This window comes from Ustilago hordei (genome assembly GCF_900519145.1).
Source record: "Ustilago hordei strain Uho2 genome assembly, contig: UHO2_contig_13, whole genome shotgun sequence".
In the NCBI taxonomy this organism is placed as follows: Eukaryota; Fungi; Basidiomycota; class Ustilaginomycetes; order Ustilaginales; family Ustilaginaceae; genus Ustilago; species Ustilago hordei.
In genome coordinates this window covers 42130-65207 of record NW_024545290.1, presented here as the reverse complement: position 1 = coordinate 65207, position 23078 = coordinate 42130, and the positions used below count along the sequence as shown (strand labels likewise).

Genomic DNA, 23078 nt, shown 5'->3' with positions numbered 1-23078 from the left:
ACCATCTCAGGTTGAAAGAATGCCGAGCTGAATCGTTGGCTACTTGCACGCCTCAACATTGTTCCGTGTGACTGCGCTTCTCAGATCCTTTGGACGCAGGGAAATAGGCACGTGCCACCAAGGAGTGCGTTCAGACACTCTGGCTAATGATCAAATCACAATACATTGACACGAAACGAGTGTAACAGAAGAACATGGAAGAGAATTGACTTCAAGACATTACCTATCCGACGAAGCAAGTGACACTCTACGATCAGCGAGACAAGAGGCTCGTCCAGACCGATCCACCAGACTCGACGGGTGCAGCCTTGTCTGTATCAGCGTCCACACCCAGCTTGACAAGGTGAAGTGCAACAGACTGTACCGTCGGATGTTGCAAAATGGTAGCGACGTCCACCTTGACTCCGTACGAGCGCTTGATCGAGGTCAAGACGCGCACAGCCGAAAGCGAGTTGCCACCCAGCGAGAAAAAATCCTGATCACATCCAATGGTTTCCGCTTCGACCTTCAGTACCTGCGCCCAAATGGCCTGGATTGACCGCTCCAGAGCGTTGCTAGGCATGCAAATGGTGCTTGTCACATTCGCCTGCTGCTCAGCTGCATAAAGCTCGTGAGCTTGTTGCACCTTGGATGCGAGAGACTTTCGGTCGACCTTGCCATTTGTGGACACCTCTAGCTTTTCCACCATCGAAATGCTCGAGGGCACCATGTATCGTGGCAAGGTGCACTCCAGATGATGTCGGATCTCCGTTTCAGAGAGAGCTCCCGCTGCCGTGGCTTGACCTGCTGCATCACCGATCCACTCACGCGCCTGAGTGACAAAGGCATGCAGCGAAACGTCTGCTGGAGTTGCTCCGGTCGACAGAACAATCGCTGCTTCGTGCACTCCTTCGACTTCGAGGATGCGCGTCTCGATCTCTCCAAGCTCGACGCGGTGTCCGCGAATCTTGATCTGGTCGTCCTTCCTTCCGAGAATCTGAATATCGCCGCTTGCCAAGAAGCGTCCAAAATCGGCCGTGCGATACAGTCTCTGCTTGCCAGAGCCATCGACGTCCAGCTCAAGGAAAGCCCCTTCTGTCTGATCCGCGTCTGTGTATCCAAGCGCCAGACTCTCTCCACCAATCAACAGCTCGCCCGCGACAAAAGTTGGGCACGGCTCAAGACGCGAATTGAGCACGTACCAGCACTGGTTTTGCATCGCCTTGCCGTACGGCACGAAAGCAGCATCGTCTGCCAGCTCTCGACTGATGGGGTACAAGATGGACCAGATACCTGCCTCAGTCGCACCTCCACCGCTGTAGATATCTATCTCGCGAAGATGGGTACTCAGCGTCCTCACCGTGTCGACAGGGACCTTGTCGCCAGACAAGAGGCAGATTCGAACGCTCTCGAGAACTGAGGTGTCGAAGGACTCAATGTGCTCCGAGCCTCCGTCGGCGATAGCAGCAAGCACCATCTGGATGTGCATTGGGACCGAGTTCCAGATAGTGACGCGGTGTTTCTGTACCAGGTAAGCCCATTCGCCTGCATCAATCCGGCCGGACGGTAGCACAAGGTGTGCTCCAGCTGTAAGACTGCCGAACAGATCGAAGACCGAAAGATCGAAGCTCAGATTGGCGAGTTGGAAAAAGACGTCCTTGGTGTTGCAGCTCCAGCGACCTAGCAGATCGTTGATTGTGTTCATGGCAGCGGCGTGGCTCATACGAACACCCTTGGGCTTGCCTGTGCTTCCTGACGTAAAGATCACGTACGCCTCTTGGCTAGCATCGATGGAATCTGACATCTGGATGAGTCTGTCGGCAAGGTCATGTGTCGACTCGCTTCCAGTCGCATTGATAAAGTTAGGCTGAACTTTGATCATCGGTAGTCGCACGTAGGAGAGATCCGTAGTGGCCCCCGAAGCAGTCAGCACGGCGCGACAGCCTGCTTCGGCGAGAATCGTCTCGATTCGAACTCGAGGCTGTGTGACCTCGATCGGCACGTAACTGGCACCAAGAGAGAGTGTGGCCAAGCAAGCTGCTGCCTGGTACCAGCTTTTCGGCATCAATACCGCAACGCGATCTCCAGTCACAACGCCTGCCTGCTGGAGCTGAGGTAGAGTTCGGGCGACAGCCAGGCCAAGTTGACCATACGAGATCGATTCCGACGAGTCAGTGATGCAGCGTCGCTCGGGTGATGCTCTCATGTGACGGAGGAAGCCTCTGTGAAGAAGGGTGTCTCCCACAATTAGCGAAGGCAAAGATTCCATTTTGGGGTTGGATTCTGTGATAGGCGTCATCTGCAGGCAGCTGTTGGCATCCAATCGATTCTTGACGTTTTCGTTCGAAAGCAGATTGATCTCGGGTGACACCTCTGCGGTCCACGCTTCGCGATGAGAAGCGAGATGTCTCAGCATGTGCACAAAGGCGGCGTGGGCCTCTTCAATGAAGCCTTCGTGGAAGAGCTCCTGCAGATAGTCCCAACGCACGGACAGATCGCCATTGGCCTTCCGAACGCACTGGAAATCGATCGATACCTGCGAAGTCTGCGACACTGAGTAGCTAACATCTCCTAGCAAGTCTCTCACCTCCCTCAGAGAATGAGACGCTCCAAAGTCGCTCAAGACGCAGGTCATCACTACTGGGTAGACGATGTCTTGGCCTGTCTTGCTGCGCAGATGGCGCGCAAATTCGATACCAGAGTAGCCGCTGGCATGACTGATATCGTCGAGCAACTGAAGATTAACTTTTGATGCTCGGCCAACAAAAGTTTCGGCGTTGTCGGAACGCCTGTTTGCGTGCGCTGCGGAGCGCGTGTCATCATTGTAATCGAGCAAGATGGACGTGGTAAAGTCGCCCATGACCTGTTCGATTCCGACGTATTCGGCAGGTCGCGAGAAGACGGTCAGGTTGATTGCGAATCTGTTCGTTGTCTCCGAGTATCGTGCAAGCACTCGGCCGAAAGCTGTGGCGATGGCAGCTGACGTTGTAACGCCGGCTGCAGCCGCATTTGCTTCGAGAGACGCCAAATCTAAACGAGGCAGAATGGCTTCGATTTTGCAGAACTTTGGCTTATCGACGCTTCCCAAGTGCTTCACCAAGGGAAGGTCGGGTCCACTGAGAGGGAACGCACCTTCTCTTTGCAACCAGTACTTTCGGTCTGCGTTGGCACCCGAGTCCATCCGACGGTGATGCTCGGCTACGACGAACTGGCGGAACGTGATTGGGGGCTGGGAGAGCTCCACATGTCCTTGAGCGTTGAACTGACGAGCGGCATTTACCAGATCACTGGCAAGGATTGCAGAAGAGAAGAAGTCCATGATCAGCATGTCCAAAGACACATGCAGCACAGCCGGAGAAATGTGGTCCGCTGTCGAACTGGACTCCGAGCTCGATGCGCGGGATAGGCGGATGTCGAAGAGAGGCCATCGATCGGGTGAAATGACTTGGTGGCTCATCTCGTCTCGGATCGACTCGCGCACCGAGTGCACTACTTGGGGCGATTCCTTGGTGAGATCAAAGTCGTCAACCTTCCAGTCCGGCAGCTCGTCCTCTCGAAGCACGCGCTGCGTCTGTGTGTCGAAATCGAAGACAAGTCGCATGGCATCGTGTTTGCGCACAATCGCTCCGATCAGGGTCGTGAGAAGCGCGGAAGACATGCCAGGGGGAGCCTCGAACTCCAAGTACGCATGGGTTGCGATGTTTCCTAATGCAAATGCAGAGCTTCGTCCGAGCAGATAGGCCTCTTGGATTGCCGTGAGAGGGAAAGGATCATTCTCTCGCTCTGGACCTTCCAGAGTGAGCATGATGGAAGACGAGATGCCTTTCTCGGTGTTTCCCGATGCGCCGCCAGCAGCACGACTCTTTGTGACGGCGGCATCGATACCTTTGATTGTTGGCTGTCGGAAAATGGTCTTGAGGTCCAGCTCGATATGCAAACGCTGGCGCAGTAGGTTCTGCAGCTTGATCGAAGACAGCGAGTTGCCGCCAAGCTGGAAGAATGTTGTGTTGATTCCGATCGTGGCCACAGAAATGTCCAGCGCTTCAGCCCAAGCCTCAGCGATCAGTTGCTCTTGCTTAGTCAAGGGGTACTCATCTTCGAAGCTGTCCGTTGATCCTGAAGAAGCGGCATGGGCATTTGCCAGCTCCGCCAGCTTCGCATGGTCCACTTTGCCGTTCCCAGAAAGAGGAATACCACCAAAGACCGGCACGAGGGAGGAGAGCAGCATATAACTAGGTAGCGACTGTGACAAGTGATTATTAGCGACTTCGAGTGGCTGCGGAGTAGGGTCCGCAGCAGTCTTGCCGATAGCGGCCACCCTGCCTCCTAACAAGATAATGTCGGGTTTCCGGCGGAAGGCATGTTGGAAGGAGGACGCCCAGTCATCGCAGATCCAGGGGCTCTGAGTCCAGCCCAGCGAGACGGATCCGTCGGCCGATGGGGAGATGCTAGCTTCTTCAAAAAGCTGTGCGAAGGCAGCAGCCATTTCGGGACCCCTTTCTGCTGTGATGGTAACGATACTTTTTGCTTCCTGAAGCAGTGTAGCGTTGTGATGGAACACCAGCGGCTGTTTGGAGAGGTCCCAATCGGCATTAACCGCCTGTACAGTCGACGGCTGATCGCCGCCGGACGCCTTTATGTCGAAAGCATGCTCGGCATTTCCATCGTGTGTTGCGACTTCCAAAGACATCTCGACCTCGAAGCCTTGTTCAGCGAGATATGGCGGACAGGACAGCGGCGAAAGGATGGCGCTGCCGAGCGCCAGGTACTGGCTGCCTTCCAGCGATAGTTCAAGCAAGGTATCGAGACCGTGGTCATGGGTCGAGCCGTCAGAGCTACTCTGCTGAAGACGGAAGCAGAGGTTGTGCTCGCAAGCTGCGATGGACATGGCTCCTAGCATGTAGCCCATCTCGAGTCGAGTGAACAGGGGCGTGGCATCTCCGTACAGCGGAGCGATCGCGGGCAGGTGGCTGACGAAGATGAGTCTGGCAAAGCTCGTTGTTCCGATAACATCGGACGGCTTCTTCCCTGAGATGGGCAACATCTTTGCCGCCTTCTGATCCAAGAGGTAGACACCGTCTTCAGCACCTTCCACACCCTGCAGCTCCAGCAAAACTCGGACAGAGTAAGTTGCACCAGCCGACGGGTAGCGATACTTGTAAGAGCCTGACTCTTTGCGATCGCCAATGAGGGTTGACATGGTCTTCATGACTTGCTCAAAGGACAACTTGTGGTCAGGAGGAAGAACCTCATTGTTGAGATCAAACACAGAGGAGGCCAGTCGGAGGGCTCGATTGTAGGCTTTGGTCACCTCTAATGTGCTCGGGGGCTGAGAGTCAAAGTGGTAGTGGCTTCGACGGTCTTGAACCATTCTGACGGCCTTTTCATTGCGCTCGACCACGAGGGCTGCGCCGACTTCCCATCTCTGCCCAGCACCTTCCAAGATCGTGTCAGCAGCTTCTGCGAGATGAGCTTTGAGAGCTAGGCGCTCGAGGTCATCTGAAAGGAGCTCGAAACCAGCCAGTGCTTCAACCGGAGGCATCTCGTTACGAGGTACGGCAAAACCTACAAGCTGTCCGTTGATGACTTTGACGACACCATCGTCGACACCAGGTACCCTCTTGAGCCGGTGCGTGATCTCTTCTAGCTCGATTCGATGGCCACGGATCTTGACTTGGAGGTCGCGGCGGCCCAAGAACTCGAGCTCGCCGGATGGCATGAAGCGAACCACGTCTCCAGTGTCGTAGAGTCGGCCGAGACCTGGAAGATCAACGAACGAAGCCTCCGTCTTTTCCGCGTCCGTGTAGCCTTTGGCGAGACCAACCCCACCGATGAACAGCTTGCCAGGTACAAGCGAAGGTGCATGACGCCACGAGGCCTTCTTGCCAGTGGCCTGGAGGACGTACATGGTCTGATTGTTCATGGGCCGACCATACGGGATAAGAAGCGAGCTTCCATTTCCTTTCTGGACGTCGTTCGCCTGAACTTGATGCAGAACACTCCAGACGGAAGCCTCAGTAGCACCTCCACCAGAGTAGAGGGCCATTTCGGATGGACAAACCTCGAGCAATCCCTTGGCGAGATCAACTGGGAACCGATCTCCAGAGAGGAGCATGATGCGCAATGAGGCTAGATTCTTCCGCAGGCGTGTCGCGCGTGTGGAAAGCAGCATTTGGGCCATCGTCGGCACCGAGTTCCAAATGCTGACCCTGTGCTCGACGATCAGCGAGAGCCACTCCTGTGGATCATGAACATCGCCGCTGTCCAGCGAAGGAGGCAGAACGAGCTTACCGCCTACAGTGAGGGCAGCGAAAATATCGAATACCGACAAGTCGAAGCTGAGCTTTGCCAAGCCGAGGAAGGTGTCCTTGTCGGTCAAAGACCAGCGAGCTACGAGGTCGTTGATCGTATTGGCCACCGCTCCATGCTGAATCACCACTCCTTTAGGTTTACCTGTCGATCCGCTTGTGAAGATGAGGTACGCCTCGTCATCTCGCGCGATCCGTACTTTGGTCGAGCTCTGGTGAAGCTGAGCGATGGCATCCTGCACCTCGCCCGAGGAAACGGACTGCAAGTCGTCTGTCTTGGTTCGAACAGAGACAACGGAACAAGTGTCCGGCAATGCGTCAAGGACTGGGGATTCGAAGCCGATGATCGCAGCTGCACACTCTGCCTCTTCGATGACGGTACGGATTCGAGAGGCAGGAGCATCGTGTTCGATGGGAACGTAAGCGAATCCAAGTGTCAGAACCGCTAGACAGCCAGCAACTTGGTATCTGCCCTTCGGCAAGATCACTGCCACTCGCACAGGCGTGCGGAACTGGTGCTGAGCTAGCCTGGTCTGTAGTGCGGCGACGATCACGCCCAGTTGTCCATAGGTCAGCTTGCCGTCAGCGTCCGCAACTGCTTCAGCTGACGAGCTCGTCTGAAGATGACGAAGGAAACCTTGGTGCAGCAATTCAATGACATTGCTGCTATTGAAGAGACGGGCAGTGTCATTGAATACCGTTCGGGATGTCTCCTGAACCGAAGGAACCTGGACTGGGATTTGACCATCTTCTGCTGTCCAAGCTGTCATGTCAGCCTCACAGAGACGTTGAACGAAGGCATGCAAGGTTGCGTGCATGTCCTCTATGTACGATTCTGGGAACATATCTTTGAGGAAGTCGAAGCGCAGAACCAAGTCGCCGTTGATAGCTCGAATACATTGGAAGTCGAGGTCTACCTGGGGTGTCTGCGTTATGGCGTAGATTGGCTCGCCAAACATTTCGATCACTTCCGGTTTGAAAGCAGTCTCGTGAAGCACCATTGTCATCACAACAGGATACATGGTCTTCCCGTTTCGTTGAGCGTTGAGCAGACGGATGAACTCGACGCCGGCAAATGCAGAGTTTTCGACATCTTGGACAAGACGCTCTTCGGTCTGAAGCACCTCTGCCAAGAAGTCGGTCGGTGTGCATCGTTCATCGAATTCGAGTAAGAGAGAAGACGTAAAGTCACCAACAGTGCTGTGCTGCGCGGCATCCGCCTGACGCGAGAAGAGCGTCAAGTTGATAGCAAAGTGTGTATGACTCGCGAAGCGGAAGAGCACCTTCGCGAACGCGCTCGCAAGAACGGAGCCAAGGCTCACTTTGAAGGAAGATGCTGTGTTTCTGAGTCTTTCGAAGTCGCTGCGAGCGATGATGGCCTCCCGTCTGCCGAACGTGGGCGTCACCGTGGCTTCGGCTGAGGTGATTCGCGAGAGGTCAGGTCCGGCAGGGAAGTCGGCGCTTCGTGCCTTCCAATACTGCTCCATCTTCCGGAAACGCTCCGTTGTTCGCAAGTGGCGCTCCGCGAGAACGTGGTACTTGAAGGTGGAGCTTGTAACCGTCCTAGCAGCTGTCGCCCTTGTATCCACGTCCTCAATCCTCGAACTAGCGAGCTCCACAAACTCTTGTGCCAAGATCGCAGAAGAGGCAAAGTCCATAATGAGCATGTCTAAGGAGACATGCAGGACTGCGTCACCCTTGGGCAGCAGCGTCACCGCAATATCGAACAGCGGCCAAGCTGCCGCATCCAACACGAGTGCCTCCATCTCATCTCTGATCTGTTGGATCGACGCTTGAATGACTTCTTCATCGCTTTCTTCCCTTAGATCGATACTACGAACCGAATAGGCTGGTACATCGTCGTTGCGGAGGACTCTCTGCGTCTGTGACGCAATGTCAAAGACAAGACGCAGAGCATCATGGCGAGCGACCAGCTGGTCGACGATCCTGCCTACGACGCGCGACATGAGAGAAGCGCCATGGAGGGCGACGAAGGCGGTCGGAAGGCGGTACTCGACATAGCTGTGAGCCGAGACACCTCCAAGGTCGAGCTGATCGCCTCTTCCGAGGAGATACGCGGCCTGAATGGGCGTGAGCGGAAAAGGTGCATACGGATCCAAGTCTTCAGTAGAGGCATGGGCAAGAGTGAAATTGGCGTCTGCATCTGCTTTGCCAGATTCGGGCATCTTTAAGATGAGCTGATCAATCGTCTGGGCGATCTCGCCCAGACGACAAGGCTGTTTAAACAGCTCCTTCAACGTTACGATCACTCCGAATTCGCGCTCGATCGCTCCTTTGAGACGAATGGCAAGCAGGGAATGACCGCCTAGCTCAAAAAAGCACGATGCGGTGCCAATGGCTGAGTTTCCATCCATTGCCAGGATTTCGTTCCAGATCTTAGCCAAAGCGACCTCGGTCATCGTGGAAGGCAGCTGGAGCTGGCGATCCGAATGAGCGGCTATCAGCTTCGAGGCAAGCAGTGTCTGAGCTTCCTTCGAAAGAGCTTTGACATCGACTTTGCCGTTTGCGGATAGCGGCAAGGCATCGAGATGGATGACGTGATCCACGAGCATGTATCTAGGCAGATGTAGGGCCAGGATTTCGTTGATCTGAGCAAGGCAAGGTTGTGCCCGCGGTACGTCTTGTCCTCGGAAGGTCATTACCAAGGCGCCGACAATGCTGTCGCTTTCGACCAGGGCAGCGGCGCGCTCAACACCTGGGACGCTCTCCAAATAGTGCTGAATTTCATCGAGCTCGATTCGATGACCTCGAATCTTGACCTGGGTATCGCTACGGCCTATGAATTCAATCTCCCCATTGCCAAGGTATCGCGCCAAGTCTCCGGTTTTGTACAATCTCTCGCCAGTGAACGGATGGTTGATAAAGGCACCGGTCGTCTTGACCGGGTCAGTGTAGCCATCGGCAAGACCCTGACCAGATATGAAGAGCTGGCCAGTAGCAAAAGTGGGGGCATCGTCGAGCCAGTTTCCATCTGCATCCAGAATGGCAATGTGCATTCGCTGATTTGCCAGTGGTCGACCATATGGAATGGATTTTGCGTCAGGGCCGACATCTTCCGGTTCGATAATGTGGTAGATGCTCCAGATGGAGGCTTCGGTTGCGCCGCCCAAGCTCACAAGAGCAGCAGCCTGAGCGTCACTTGCTGCCTCACGTAGGGACAGGAGCTTCCGAGCTAGCGAAATGGGAATCCAGTCTCCGGATAGCATGACCAGCTTTAGAGACTTCCAGGCCTGTTGAATCAGCTCATTCGGTGCCTCGATGAGCATCTGAACGATCATGGGAACTGAGTTCCAAATGGATACCTTGTGCTTAACCACGAGGGATGCCCATGTCTCGGGATCCTTGCAGTTAGCGGGCGGCAAGACAACGGCACCACCGATAGATAAAGGACCAAAAATGTCGAACACCGACAAATCAAAGTTGAGCTTAGAGATGCCGAAGGTCACATCGTGACTGGTGAGCGACCACTTGTCAATGACATCAGCGATCGTGTTCATGGCAGCGCCGTGAGAGATGACGACACCCTTCGGCACGCCGGTGGTTCCAGATGTGAAGATGGTGTAAGCTTTATGCGAGGGCTCTACATTCTTTGCAGAAAGACTTTTGACGAGGTCGGAGGCACCAAGGGTCTGCTTGCTGCCAGGTGGGGCGAGATTGAGGTCGTTCAGCACGACGACATCCACTCCATGATCTTGAAGCTTCAGCTTGATCTCTGTCTCGTGATCGGATATGATAGCCTTCGCGCAGCTGGCCTGTTCCATGATCAACGTAATACGTTGAATAGGCAGATCGATTTCGATTGGAATATAGGCCATGCCTGAGCACAGAACAGCAAAGACTGATGCTACCTGTCGCCAGCCCTTTGGTAAGATTACAGCTACGCTTTCGTTGGCGTCCTTGTTGGCTTTCCAAGAGGCTTCCATCTTCTCGCAAGTGCGGTGAACGTGACGAGCTAGATCCACGTAGCTAAGACTGAGCTCCTCGGCGGCATCATGAAGGGCCATTGCATCAGGCGTCAAGAGTGCTGACCGCAGAAAGCCAGTGTGGAGAAGCTGATCTTGGCCTAAGAGACTTTCGTTCGAGGTTGCATTCAGAGCCGTTCGAGCGTCCAAATCATCGGAGACATGGTGGTGGAAGCGGCGCGCAGCCTCGAAATCGGCGCTCCATCCTTGCTCGTTGCAGAGGTCACTGACAACACCAGCGAAGTATCTGTGCATATTACGAATCATGCCTGCGGGAAAGAGCTCCGCCAAGTAGTCCCAACGAAGGACCAGCTCGCCCGAAGAGCTCCTCACGGCTTGGAAGTCAAGGAATACTTGAGGGGTTTGCGAGATCGAGTGTTTTTGTTCGCCAAGCATAGTCATGAGCTCGGTCATGTCGCTGGATGCACCGATGTCATTCAAAACGGAGGTCATAACCACTGGGAAGGCCACCTGGCGTGCCGCACCTTCTTTCGAACGCAGGTATCGGATCATGTCGATACCTGAGAAAGAAGCGTGGCTCAGATCCTCAACCAGCTGAGTGTTGAGCCGCCTGAGGGCTTGCCGAACTCCGCCCTTTGACTCTGGAGCATCAGCATTGACTGGTCTACCGTCGTATTCGAGGAGAAGCGACGAGGTGAAATCACCAACAACGCGATCAGCATCGACAACGTCTAGGGGACGCTGGAAGACGGTGAGGTTGACGATGAAGCGAGGTGACGCAGCGTACTTGGAGAGCGCCTCCGCAAAGGCATGAGCAATGACGGTCGTTGGCATCACGTGGTGCATGCGAGCCAGCCTCTCGAGCTCTGCGAATCTGCTTCTGCTAATGATGACCTCTTCTCGTTCAAAGATAGAGGCTTGAACCTGCGCTGGTCTCCTGGAAAGTGGTAGTTCGGGAGCATTTGGGAAGTCAAAAGCTCGCTTCTCCCAATAAGCCCGTGAGCGAGCGATCCCAACACTGTCGCGTGTTTGTTCCTCCAGTTGTGACAGAACAAGCTGACGGAACGTCGTCTTGAGGGGCGCTAGCTGCAATGACGGTGTTGCGTCGACCTGAGAAGTCTGGCGAGCTGCCCGGAGCAGCGCAAGAGTGTCCGCTGCCAGGATCGCGGAAGAGTAGAAGTCCACAATCAGTGCATCCAAAGAGATGTGAAGCACATTCTCCCACGAAGTTTTAGTAATGCGAACATCGAATAGTGGCCAGACTCCAGGGTCGAGCACCTGGTGGGAGAGCTCGCTACGAACTTGCTGCACCATCTCCTGGCCCACCTCGACGTCCTCTTCGGAAACATCGATCGAAACTACCTGATATGGCCCCGTGACCTCGTATGGCAGAACGCGCTGCTGAAGAAGCCCCGAGACCGGGTCTTGTTCGAAGATGATGCGGAGCGCATCGTGATGCGAGACAAGCGCAGAGATGACCTCGCTGAGCAGTTCAGGCGTGAGCCAAGGAGGAATGGAAAATTCTTGATAAGCGTGGGTAGCGACACCACCAAGCTCGACAAGAGGGTCCCGCCCAATGAAGTAGGCTTGTTGAATGGACGTCAAAGTGAAGGGATCGAAGCGTTCCTTCTCCCAAATGTCCTCTTTGCTCGAATTGTCTTGCTCGTGTAAATACTCTCGCGCGTTCGCGTCGCTTGGTCGACTTGGATCGATTCTGCCACCGAGCCCTTCCAAGGCATCAGCAAGTCTACTCAAGGTCGGATTTGCGAAGATGACCTTGAGCGGGAGATCGGGCATCGCAAGTGTTGCCTTGAGAAGGCCCTGTACCTTGATAGCAGAAAGACTGTGTCCGCCAAGCTCTGCGAAGGATGACGTCTTGGTGAGCGTACCCCTGTCTAGGCGGAGCACCGTCGACCAGATCTGAGCTACGACTTTTTCCATCTCTGTTGAGATCACAGCCGCCCCCTCCTCCGAGAAATCCATCTGCTGCTCTGCATGGGCCAGCAGCGACTTGCGATCCACTTTCCCGTTGGCTGTCAGAGGGAGTCGATCGATGATGAACAGCTTCTTCGGTAGCATGTAAGTTGGCAGGCGAGTAGAGAGATATTCGTTTAGGCGGTGGATAGGCAAAATTGCCTGAACGGTGGTCTTGTCTACGTCTGCGTCGGGCAAGAGGCCACCGACCAGGATGACCTGCGGCAATGCAATGTCGCGCCGCTTGAAGAGAACATTGAAGCGCTCGCTGACGAAAGGGATGACAGTGAAGCCAATTCCGTGCGCTGCAGCCTCTTCCAAAAGGCCCTGTGCAGTCATCGCAGCGTGTAATCCGCCGTCTTTGCACGCGATTGTGATCAAGACGCTAGCTGAGTGAAGTAATGGGGCGTTGGTGTGGAAGAAGATGCTTTGAGCGTCAAAGACACCTTTTTCATCAGAGGAGAGCATCGACGCTCGGTAGCGTTTCTCGGAGACTTCCTTCAGCCAGAATCGATCCGAATTGGTCCGTTGGAACATGGATACCAACAGCGAAGACTTGTCTTCATCTCGATGGGTCGAATCTCCCCGAGGCAGAGAAAGACGTGCACTCGTGAGGGAAATCTCCGTGCTCGACAAGAGAGGCTCTACCTTTATGCCCAACTCGCAAGTTTCCAGGTGCAGAGCAGAGGATCGTGAAAGCTCGCGGTTCATGGCGCCAATCGCGTATCCAGCCTCGAGCTGAGCAAACTCCAGACTCTTGTTGCCATACAGAGGGGCGATCTTGGCAAGATCAGACCAGAAGCAGAGCTCTATGCTTGTGGCGGCATCAACACTGCCCTTCTCTGGCTCGTGTGCCTGTAACAGCACGAGCTTAGAGCCTAGCACATCGACTGCGTAGATTCCAGAAAAGTGTCCTGCAAGGTTCAAAATGCTGACAAGACAATTGACACTGTACGTGGCACCTGCGGACGGATAGCGGTACTTGCGACTTCCGTTACTTTCGACTGGAAGCAGGACACTGAGCAAGCTTGCAAGGGCTTGAGACACATCTTCAGATCCATTGTCACAGTGGGATGGGCTGAGGGATGTGATCAACAAGCACTGCAAAGCGTCGGTTGACACCGAGCGGGGGGAGAAGGAGTATGTGCTCTTCCGCGTCCGAGCCACTTTGGTTTGCGAGTCTGAGGGCGCAGCTATGGTGATGGAGTCGATGGCGTCTACGCACCGGGCAGAGCGGGGAAGACTGGGGTCATGCTGATGCTCCACCTTGTGCAGCTTTCGGTCGGCTTCATCAGTAAGCAATGAAAAGGCTTCCATCCCCGTGACCTTGTTTTCGGTCTCGTCTGTTGGCACCACAAAGCCGACCAATTGATCTCGATAAACATCCACGAAGATGCCACTGATTCCTTGCAGAGAGGATGCCGCGGTTGAAATCTCTTGCAGCTCAACCCGGTTGCCGCCAACCTTGACGAGGAAGTCGTTCCGACCAACAAACTCGATCAAGCCATTGGGGAGATACTTGGCTACATCGCCAGTACGGTAAAGTCGGAGGCCTGTTTCAGGGTGATGAATGAAGGTCTTTTGCGTCTGAACATCATCCGTATACCCTTGCGCGAGACCGTCGCCCGCAATGTACAGATCACCAACCACAAAATCTGGCGTCTCCTGCAAGGAGCCCAAAAGTGTGGATTTGTAGACAAACATTTGCTGATTTGCTAAGGGCACACCGTACGGGATCGGGCGTGTACATTCCGTTGCGACTTCTTCGGCAAAGATGGGGTGGTAATTGGACCAGATCGATGCCTCGGTTGCCCCGCCCAGCGCATAGAATTGAGTCGTTTGCTCTGCACGAGCAAGCAAGCCGCGAAGGAGATCCACTGGAATACGATCTCCTGACAGCAACACAACTCGCAAAGCCGAATGCGCACCCTCGGCCCTCTCATCTGTTGCCTGGTACGCAACCAGCATCTGCAAGAGCATTGGGACGCTATTCCACACTGTAACGCTGCTGTGGTGCATCACCTCGATCCAATGAGCTGGGTCCTTGAGCTGATCTTGATGAGGGAGAGCGAGCTTGCCACCCAACGACAAAGTTCCGAAAATGTCGTAAACAGAGAGATCGAACGACAGCTTCGATAGACCGAAGCAGCAATCGTCAGCGAGAAGGCCGAAGCGTTTAATGACGCTGGCGATGGTGTTTAGGGCAGCATGGTGCGAGATGCGTACACCTTTTGGCTTACCCGTGGAGCCACTGGTGAAGATGGTGTAGGCGAGCTGATCACCTCGTCTTCGAACGAGAGGTAGGCTTGACAGACAGATGTCAATGTCGTCTTCGCAAGCCGCAGGATTGAAGTCTTCGACGTACAAGACGCGATCAAAGCAAGCGACTTTGTCAGCATCCACCGTCCTTGAGGTGATCACAAGAGTGATGTCGGCTCCAGCGGCGACGGCAGCGACCCGCTGAGGTGGAGTTTCGGTGTCGATCGGCACGTATGCATTGCCAGAGAGCAACACAGCCAACACACTAGCTACCTGGCCGCAAGACTTGTCGAGGAGAACAGCAACATTGTCGGGCTCGACAGTGGTAGTGTTGGATGCCACCCGTTGCAGCTGGTCAATTTCCCTAGCACCAAGAGCAGCGTATCTTGCGAGCTTGCCATAGGTCAGGGTCCCGTCTACCGCCTCGATTGCAGTTCTTTCTGGCGTGAATTCAGCTGAGCGAATGAAACCATCGGTCAACAGGCTGTTTCTATCTGGTAAGCTGAGTGTGTTCGCGCAGATAGCAGGGTCGCACGTCTCATTAGCTTTGAGCCGAGGCTGAAGATGGGCCGACGGCAGTTGAGCGAACGAATGAACTTCATCCCAAGTGGTTTGGCCTGGTTTCAGAGTTGCGACGTAGTCAGTGTCGGGCGCCATAGTCCGTTCGAGGGCTTTTGCAAAGACTCCAAAAAGTTCCTGCGCTACTTGAGGCTCGAAGACGTCCATGTAGTCGAGATGCAGCTCAATGTTGTTGCCATCAAGGCTAGGGAACACTTGGAAATCGAGCCAGACTTGCGAGGTCTGCGTCTTGCGACTGATAACCTCAAATTCGAGGGAATCGGCCGCAATGGTCGGACCAGGAATCCCTGCAGATTGTCCCGGCGGCAAGACGCAGGTGAAGACGATTGGCATCAGAGATCCTGGATGATAGCGCTGTAGATCCCGAATCACACTAATGCTGCTGTACTGCGAGTAAGAAATGTCGGAAAGCAGCTGCTTCTGCACGCGGCGGCAGCGCTTGGAGAAGGACTTGTCATCCACGGCCGCCTCGTCTGGGGTCTGAAACAAGATTCCCCCGGTGAAATCGCCAATGACCTTGTCAATGTCATCTTCTACATATTCTCGGTTGAAAAGGGTGGTATTCACGGTGAAATATGGTTCTTCGCTCCAGAGACGCAAAGCATCGATGAAGTTCGTCATGAGGACGGCTGATGGAAGAAGGCTGTGCTGCTTGCATCGCGACACAAAGCGTGACCAGAATGTTCCGGAGAAGGTGTGCGCCAGGTGGTGCACAGAAGCGCCGTCGATCGCATGGTTGCCCGCAGATCGCATTGGCAGCGCAGGAGCCAGCGGCAGGGTGGAAAGTTTTTCTTGCCAGTATGCTTGTGCATCCGCATATGCATCCCTGTCGAAAGAGCCATTCTGATGCCACACAACGTAGTCTCGGAAGGTGGTGGATGCAACGCTGGATTTCAACGGGTCATCGATGCTGATAACTTCTGACTCGAAGTTCAGCTGTGCTCGAAGCTCCGCGCAAAGTGTCTGTACACTCTTGGCGTCGATGATAAGCAGGTCGAGCGATAGCCAGAGGTGAAGCGTGTTCCGGCCGTCGATCTTGAGAGCGGGGAAGGTAGCTAGGCTAACGTCGAAAAGCGGCCAGCAGCTTGGGTCAAAGGCGAGAGACTCCACGTCGTCCCGGAAAGACTGTAAGAGATCCTCGCGTTCCGAAAAGGAAAGGCTCTCGCTGGTAAAGTCGTGGATTGAGACCGGAATCTGGTCAGCTACCTCTTCGAAAGCCAACACCCTTTGCTGCAAGCTGACAGTGTCAAAGATCAGACGAAGAGCATCGTGTCTTTGCACAAGGACGCGGAAAGCTGCCCGAATTCGATCAACGCTGAAATCACCAGGCAGGAGAACCTCTATCATGGTCTTGGATGCAAGAGATAAGTCCACACCGGTGCGACGACCAATCAGATAGCTCTCCTGGAGCGTAGTTGGAGGAAACGCATCGTATCGTCCTTCAGGTTGTTTCTTGAAAGAAGTTGCTTGGCCAAAGATCGTGTGCGGTGCATCAAGCGTCGCTTCACTCCTTGCAGAGGAACCTGTCGATGTAGGAGATCGGTCACTCAGAGCTGTACGAGGGCGTTCTTCTGAGACGAAACTATGCACCAGCGATGATGCTGCTATGTAGCTCTGACGATCCTCGATGCTAGCTGCAATTGTAGCGATAGTGGGATGCTCGAAGAAGTCATTAATCTTAGCATTCAGCCGGTGACGGGTTCGTAGGACGGCCAAGATACGCATAGCAGTGATTGATGTGATACCTTGCTCCATGAGCCGCGTGTCTGGCGTTGCGTGGATGCCTGTGACCTCTCCGATTGTGTCCAGCAGGATCTCGAGTGTGCCGTACCGCTCAGCACTGTTTGCAGAGCTAACAACCGACAATGACGAGGAAGAGGCAGCAGGCAGGGCTCTGCGATCCTTTGACTGCCAGGGCATAGAAGCAAGACTCTTGCGATCGAGCTTTCCGCTCGAAGTGAGAGGGAACGTCTCGATAGGTACAAAGAAGGTCGGGATCATGTACCGAGGGAGCTTCTTCTGAAGTAATTCTTTCAAGCTTAACATCGCTCGAGGGCAAGCAGTGCCAACTGGCACCTGTTCGTCCTCTGATTTCACGAAGGCGACCAGAACTTCTTCTTGCAAGTCTGGCACGGATCGCAGGACGACTGCAGACTTGGTCGAGCCGACTTGTAGCTCAGCAAGAACTTGACTGATCTGCGCCTCGACTTCGCCAAGCTCTACGCGCTGACCTCGCACTTTGACTTGGTGGTCTTGACGCCCGACGAGCTGAACGTTACCTTCGGCATCGATATAGCCCAGGTCACCTGTGTCGTGTGCGTGTGTGAGCCGTTCGACGCCGTGATAAGCAAGCTGCTTGAAATATCGACCAGTCGTGACCGCATCGTCGAGGTAACCCTGTCCGAGATATGGACCGTCCACCCAAATGTGTCCAACCGCGCCACGCGGGCATGGCTGCTGATCGCGGCCAAGGATCGTGGCTCGCATGCCTGGAAGCGGGTGACCAACACAGGTCAAGGGCTGTTCGGCAGTCATGCGACAGCAGAACTGATGAATGCCTCCTTCAGTCGTACCGTAGAGATTGAAAAGCTTCGTCTTAATGTTGGGCGCGAGCCATTTCTTGCGGAATTGAAGGGAGGTGGGTTCTCCGCTGAGAATGAGGACTCGAAGCCAAGGCAGATCTTGCGGGTCTGGTAGCACAGATGCAACGGTGGGAGTCAGTACGCATAATGAGATCATTGAATCACTCACAATACCTGAGAGGTTGCTTAGAAGCTCTTCATGAGGAGCAGTGACCAGTGTGCCACCGCGATGCAGAGTCATGAAGAGTTCCAGCACCGAGTGGTCAAACGTGTACCGAGAGAACTGCAACGTTCGAATTCCTTTGGGGCATTGCGTCGCAAGCAAATGACCACGAACGCTGGCGGTCACAGCAGCGTGCGTCATGACACAGCCCTTCGGCACTCCGGTCGAGCCAGATGTGAAAAGCACGTAACAGACCAATGAGGCGTCAATTTTGTCAAGAAGAGGTCCAATGCTTGATGTTGGAGGATCGCTTGAAATGACCGACTCGGCGTTGAGGTGACTGATGGGAAGTTCTTCGACGAACCTGCTTTCAGTACGATGATCGACTAACACCAACTGTGCGCCTACTTGAGCGGTGATGTAGCGATTTCTTTCGGCAGGATTGGAGAGATCCAAAGGGACGTAGGCCGCGCCTGCTTTTATAACCGCCAGAATCGCTATCGTCAGGTGAGGACCCCGTTCAAGTGCGAGCATGACATGACGTGTTGACTGTTGATCGACTTGCGCTGCGAGAAGCGTCCGAATGAGCGAAGCGAGATGATCAGTGCGACGATCCACATCGCTGTACGTGTAAGTTCGATGATCTACCGAGTCTTCGATCGCTACGCGGGTGCTGAACTGTTGCACTGAGGTTCTGAAAAGGCTGACAAGGTCGCAAGTGTCGTCTGCTCCAGTTTTAACATCAGGACCGGCGATCTGGAGGGCTCGCAGGGAGGTCGAGTCCTTGGCATGTAGCCAGGATCCAACACTACCATCATGATTGGCGGTAAGCTCCAGCATGTCTCCAAAGGCGCTCGCCAATTGGTTCACCTCCTCTTCCAAATACGCACCTCCCTGATACTCCCAAACGCATTCGATGCTTCCGTCGGCCTGTGGGAATAATTCGAGACCCAGCGGAAACTTGGCCACCCCACTCCAAAGTGGTTTCGATCGGGTCACTGTGAGCTCCGAGGTTTGCAGTTCAGCTTCGAGCGCAAATTCGTGCATGTTGAACCAAAGGAATAGAGGATTCGCCGCTGGTGCGACCTCCTTTTCGACGTCCATGGACGTTGCATTCTGAATGTGACGCAGCACGGCCGCAAAGTCAAACTCGGGGTCTGAAATGTAGCTCTGCACCTGTCTAGACACAAAACTTAGAGAAGCACGTCGATCTCTTGTGTCACCAAATGCTGGTGCTCGGATCAACATGGTGTTTACAAGAAATCCAATCATAGACCTTACACAGGTATCACTCCGCTTTGTTACGGGAGAGGCAACGAGGAAGTCGTCCTGCATCTCAAAGTCGGAAAGAAGCTGCATAAACGCAGTGAGAAGGTAGACGAAGGAGCTACAGCCAGCAGCACGAGCCAGTTGGTAAATACCGCGGCTGGTGGCAGCCGAAAGATTTAGGGTAACCAGTCCGTCTTGGTTTTCAGTCGCTGTATGCCGACGTGGGTGGCGAATAAATGCCTTTGGAGACTCTCTGTGGACGGATCGCCAAAATGCATCGACCGGAATTCGTTCTTCATCCTCGACATCCTTCCCGTCTAAGTCGTTGGCCAATAATGAGAACTGGGGCGAGGGGCTGCAGTTGGACACCTCGCTACCAGTCTCGTTCATATAGGCTGCTACAATTCGCTGGGCTAGAAGTGCAGCGGAGAAGCCATCGAACACAATATGGTGGATCTTGAAGCCGAAGAGAACACGACGATCGGAGATCGGGATGATAACAGTCTCAAAAGCCGTTTTGGAAAGGTCCAGGCTATCTCGAGCCCACCGTTGGACGTACGACATTGCGGCCTGGTGCGACTCTGCTTCGGCTTCGTCTTCGTCTTCGTCGTCGGCTTCAGGCTGTAACAGTACACGAACCAATTGAGTGGGCAGCTTCGAGATTGGGAGCACCTTGGCCATAGGCTCGCCCTTGGAATTCACCGTGAAGGTGGTTCTGAGACTGTCGTTGGTGGCTGCGACGTGGTATATGGCTTTGCGAAGCTGATCGACGCTGATCTTCGTTGGAGAGTCCAACTGCATGGAATGCGAGATGTGATACGCAAGGGAGTGCTGCACTGACTGAGCAGACTCCAGATAAAGACGCTTTTGATCCCGCGTAGGAACAAAGTCATTTAGAGGCTCACCAATGTACTTGTTACTTGGCCTGCATCTCGATCCTCTCGCAGCGATAAAGAGACTCGCCAGGTTCTCCAAGGATTGTGTATTGACAAGATCAGAAACTTGGATGTCAACGTTGAATTCTTCTGAGAGGTGTGAGGCAATCTTGAAAAGCATGAGCGAGTCGCATCCGACCTCGGTGAGCGAGCGGTTGGCTAGCGAATCAATGTTCTGCATCAAGTCGACGGGAACATTCGGGATACCTGAGATTGCATCCACAACGGTCTTGAGCCAACTCGATCTAGGGTTTGAATCATCAAGGACGACCTTGATCTTGCCATCTTCGTACAGAGCCTTGGCTTGCTTCCGACGAATCTTGCCGGAAGTGGTGCGTGGGATCTGACCAGGTTCAGTGAGGACGATGTGATCGAGCATGATGCCCATCGATGAGAGCATCAAGGCTGGAATTTGTTGGAGTACGCTTGCAAGAGTTTTGTTCCTTTCTGACCGTGATAGGATCGTTTTGCGGACTTCTGCACAAAGGACGACGCTGGGATCGGAAGTCGAATTGTTTCCATCGCCAGATTCGATAGCCTTGTGATGGCTGGCTGCGAAGACTGCTACTGAGCCTGCCTTGAAGACATCGGGCCACGTGGTCCAGACGAGTTCTTCGATGTCTTGCGGGTAAACGTTGCGGCCGTGGATAATGAAGATGTCCTTGAGTCTTCCTGTGACCATTAGTTGAGGCTGGCCACCGGACACGATGCCATCCTTGCCAGGGGCCTGCCAGAGTTTTCCCATATCGCCTGTGCGGAGAAAGCGAAGATGGGGATAGCCATTGAGGTGGTTGTGAAAGGTCTCCCGAGAAGCCTCATCCAGATTGTGATAAGCAGAAGACACTGAAGGTGATGCGACCCAGATCTCGCCCTCCTGACCTGCATCCGTGACATCTGCCCCAGTGTTTGGATCCACGATGCGCATTGTCACGCCGACGCAAGGAGGACCGCATAGAACGGCGTCGTCGAGTCCAACAAGGTCTTCGATCGACTTTGCTTGGTGTGGATAAAAGGAAAGGCCGAGAGTGGCTTCGGCCAACCCATAGGCAGGCTTGTAGGCGGAGAGCGAGAAGCCACTTGGACCGAAACAGCTGTGAAAGCGCTGCAATGAAGTCTTTCGAATCGGCTCTGCGCCAAGAACAACGCATCGGAGGGCGGAGAGATCGAGAGGAGCGCCATCGTACTTCCTAGCAGCAAGGTCTAGAGCGAAGTTGGGCGCAGCAGTGTGGGTGGCTCTAAAAGTTGACATGGCTCTAGTCCAGGAATTGGGGTTTTTGACAAAGTCAAGGGGGCTTTGAAGGTAGACAGTACCGCCTGCATAGAAGCTGGTGAGAACGCAGCCAATGAGGCAGAAATCGTGAAAGTGGGGAAGCCAGGTGCAGCCAACGGTGTCGGGAGTGTACGGAACTGTCTGACAGATGGCTTGAAGGTTGGCAACCAAGTTGCGGTGCGTCACTTGGACACCTTTGGGATCACCGGTTGATCCCGAGGTGTACTGAAGGAAAGCGAGATGATCAAGGTCGACCTGCGGTGTATGCACTGAGTCGGAGGCGGGCTGACTGCGGACCGTGTCGATGCTGACCCAGGTCAGGTCAATCCAACGCTGAGACGACTGGGTGCGCCAGAAGGTTGCTTTGATGTTGCGCCAGCCCGACGCAAGGTTGAGCGCAGCGGAATAGGATCCAAGAGTCAGAGCGATGCGTGCGTCAGAAATGTGAGCGAGTTTGTTAAAGTGAGCCAGATCTTTGTCCAGCTGGGCTGGGTTGAGAGGCGGAACGAGGACAGGAACACCACCAGCTCGCTGAACGCCAAGGAAGGCGACTATAAAGTCGAGACCGAAAGGAAAGACGAGCAGCACAGTCTCCTGAGATGCAAGATGGTGGTCTTGGATGAGATGGGTAGCGATCCGTTCCGAGCGCTCCCAAATGGTACGGAAGGTGAGACTGTTATTGACTAAGCCGTTTGCTCCAACCCAGTGCAAGCAGTTCTTGTCTGGAATCTCCATGGAGTGTCGTTCGAGAATGTCGAGCACGGTGTGATCGTAATTGAAAGGGTCCATGATAGTAGCGGTGATATGAGCATCAGAGTGGCTGGTGGAAGACATGGTATCAGAATTTACTTGCAGATAGAAAGGGCGAGATTGAACAAGAGAGATGAGCGTTAGCAAGGAAGATGGAAAGCCTTGCGGGACTTTACGGTGGTGTGAACAGCAGCTATGCAGACCCCAGCGGCTCCTCTACACTATCAGTTTGCCGCTACAGTCGATGATTACATGCAGAACAGCTCGGTACTGCCTGAGAGTCTTCTCTCTGTGACCGGCCACAGTGGCAAGGCCATCACAGCTGCATCGTAGCAAGTGCAGCACCTATGTCAGGTCGAGCAAGCAACGACAGCGGCGGCTGCGGTGACCCGAGGCACTGGCCTGTTCCGGCTCAGAGAACCACGAATGGCTGCGGGCTCACGAGCTATGATTGTCATACCACAGAGTATCAAAGTGTTGGTGATCCGATGGCTTTCGACGCAGCCAAGCTCTCCAGTGGAGATGCACCTGTTGATGGTGGAGCGAGGGCGCAAAGCGCACTTGAATCGGAGCATCGGAAGACGCTACCGGCCGGTGTGCGGAGTGTTTCGAGTAAAAGGTTGATAGGCCAGACAGGCATGTAATGGTACCCGAGTCGAGAATGAATGGCCCTGTGAGGAGACTTGCATCTTGCGAGGCACACACATGACGGCAAGTGGGCGGAGAGAAGGAGAGGACCCCAAGGTAACTTGCTGTGCTCAGTGAAAGAAACCTTCAAACTCGGCTGAAAGGTCCAGGACCGTATGGCGGGGAATCCAATGATCTTGAGGGCCTCTCAGAATCTTGACGTTCAACCGCACCTCGGAAGCGGCAACCGACTCGTTCTTATGCGCGATAAGTGACAGCTCGCTCTTTCTTTCTTCGATGTTCTCTCCTCCGGCCTCCATCTGCTCCCGTTCTAGGATGCGGTCAGCTAATATCATGCCCCATTCTAGCTCGTTGTGCTACCAAGAAGGCTCACTTGCTTCGTCTGAGGCTTCCTCGCTAGACGCTTCAGCCTGTAAAC

General features: G+C 54.3%; 1 protein-coding gene across 1 annotated transcript; it reads right to left on the bottom strand.

Annotated features, from left to right (window-relative positions):
- Positions 1 to 253: 253 nt before the first annotated feature.
- Positions 254 to 21241, bottom strand: UHO2_05286 (uncharacterized protein; the record flags this gene model as incomplete). The annotated part of the gene is made up of 1 exon (XM_041560102.1): positions 254 to 21241. The coding sequence occupies one exon, from the start codon at positions 21239 to 21241 to the stop codon at positions 254 to 256; it is 20988 nt and encodes a 6995-aa protein (XP_041416036.1).
- Between the last annotated feature and the right edge of the window lie 1837 nt (positions 21242 to 23078).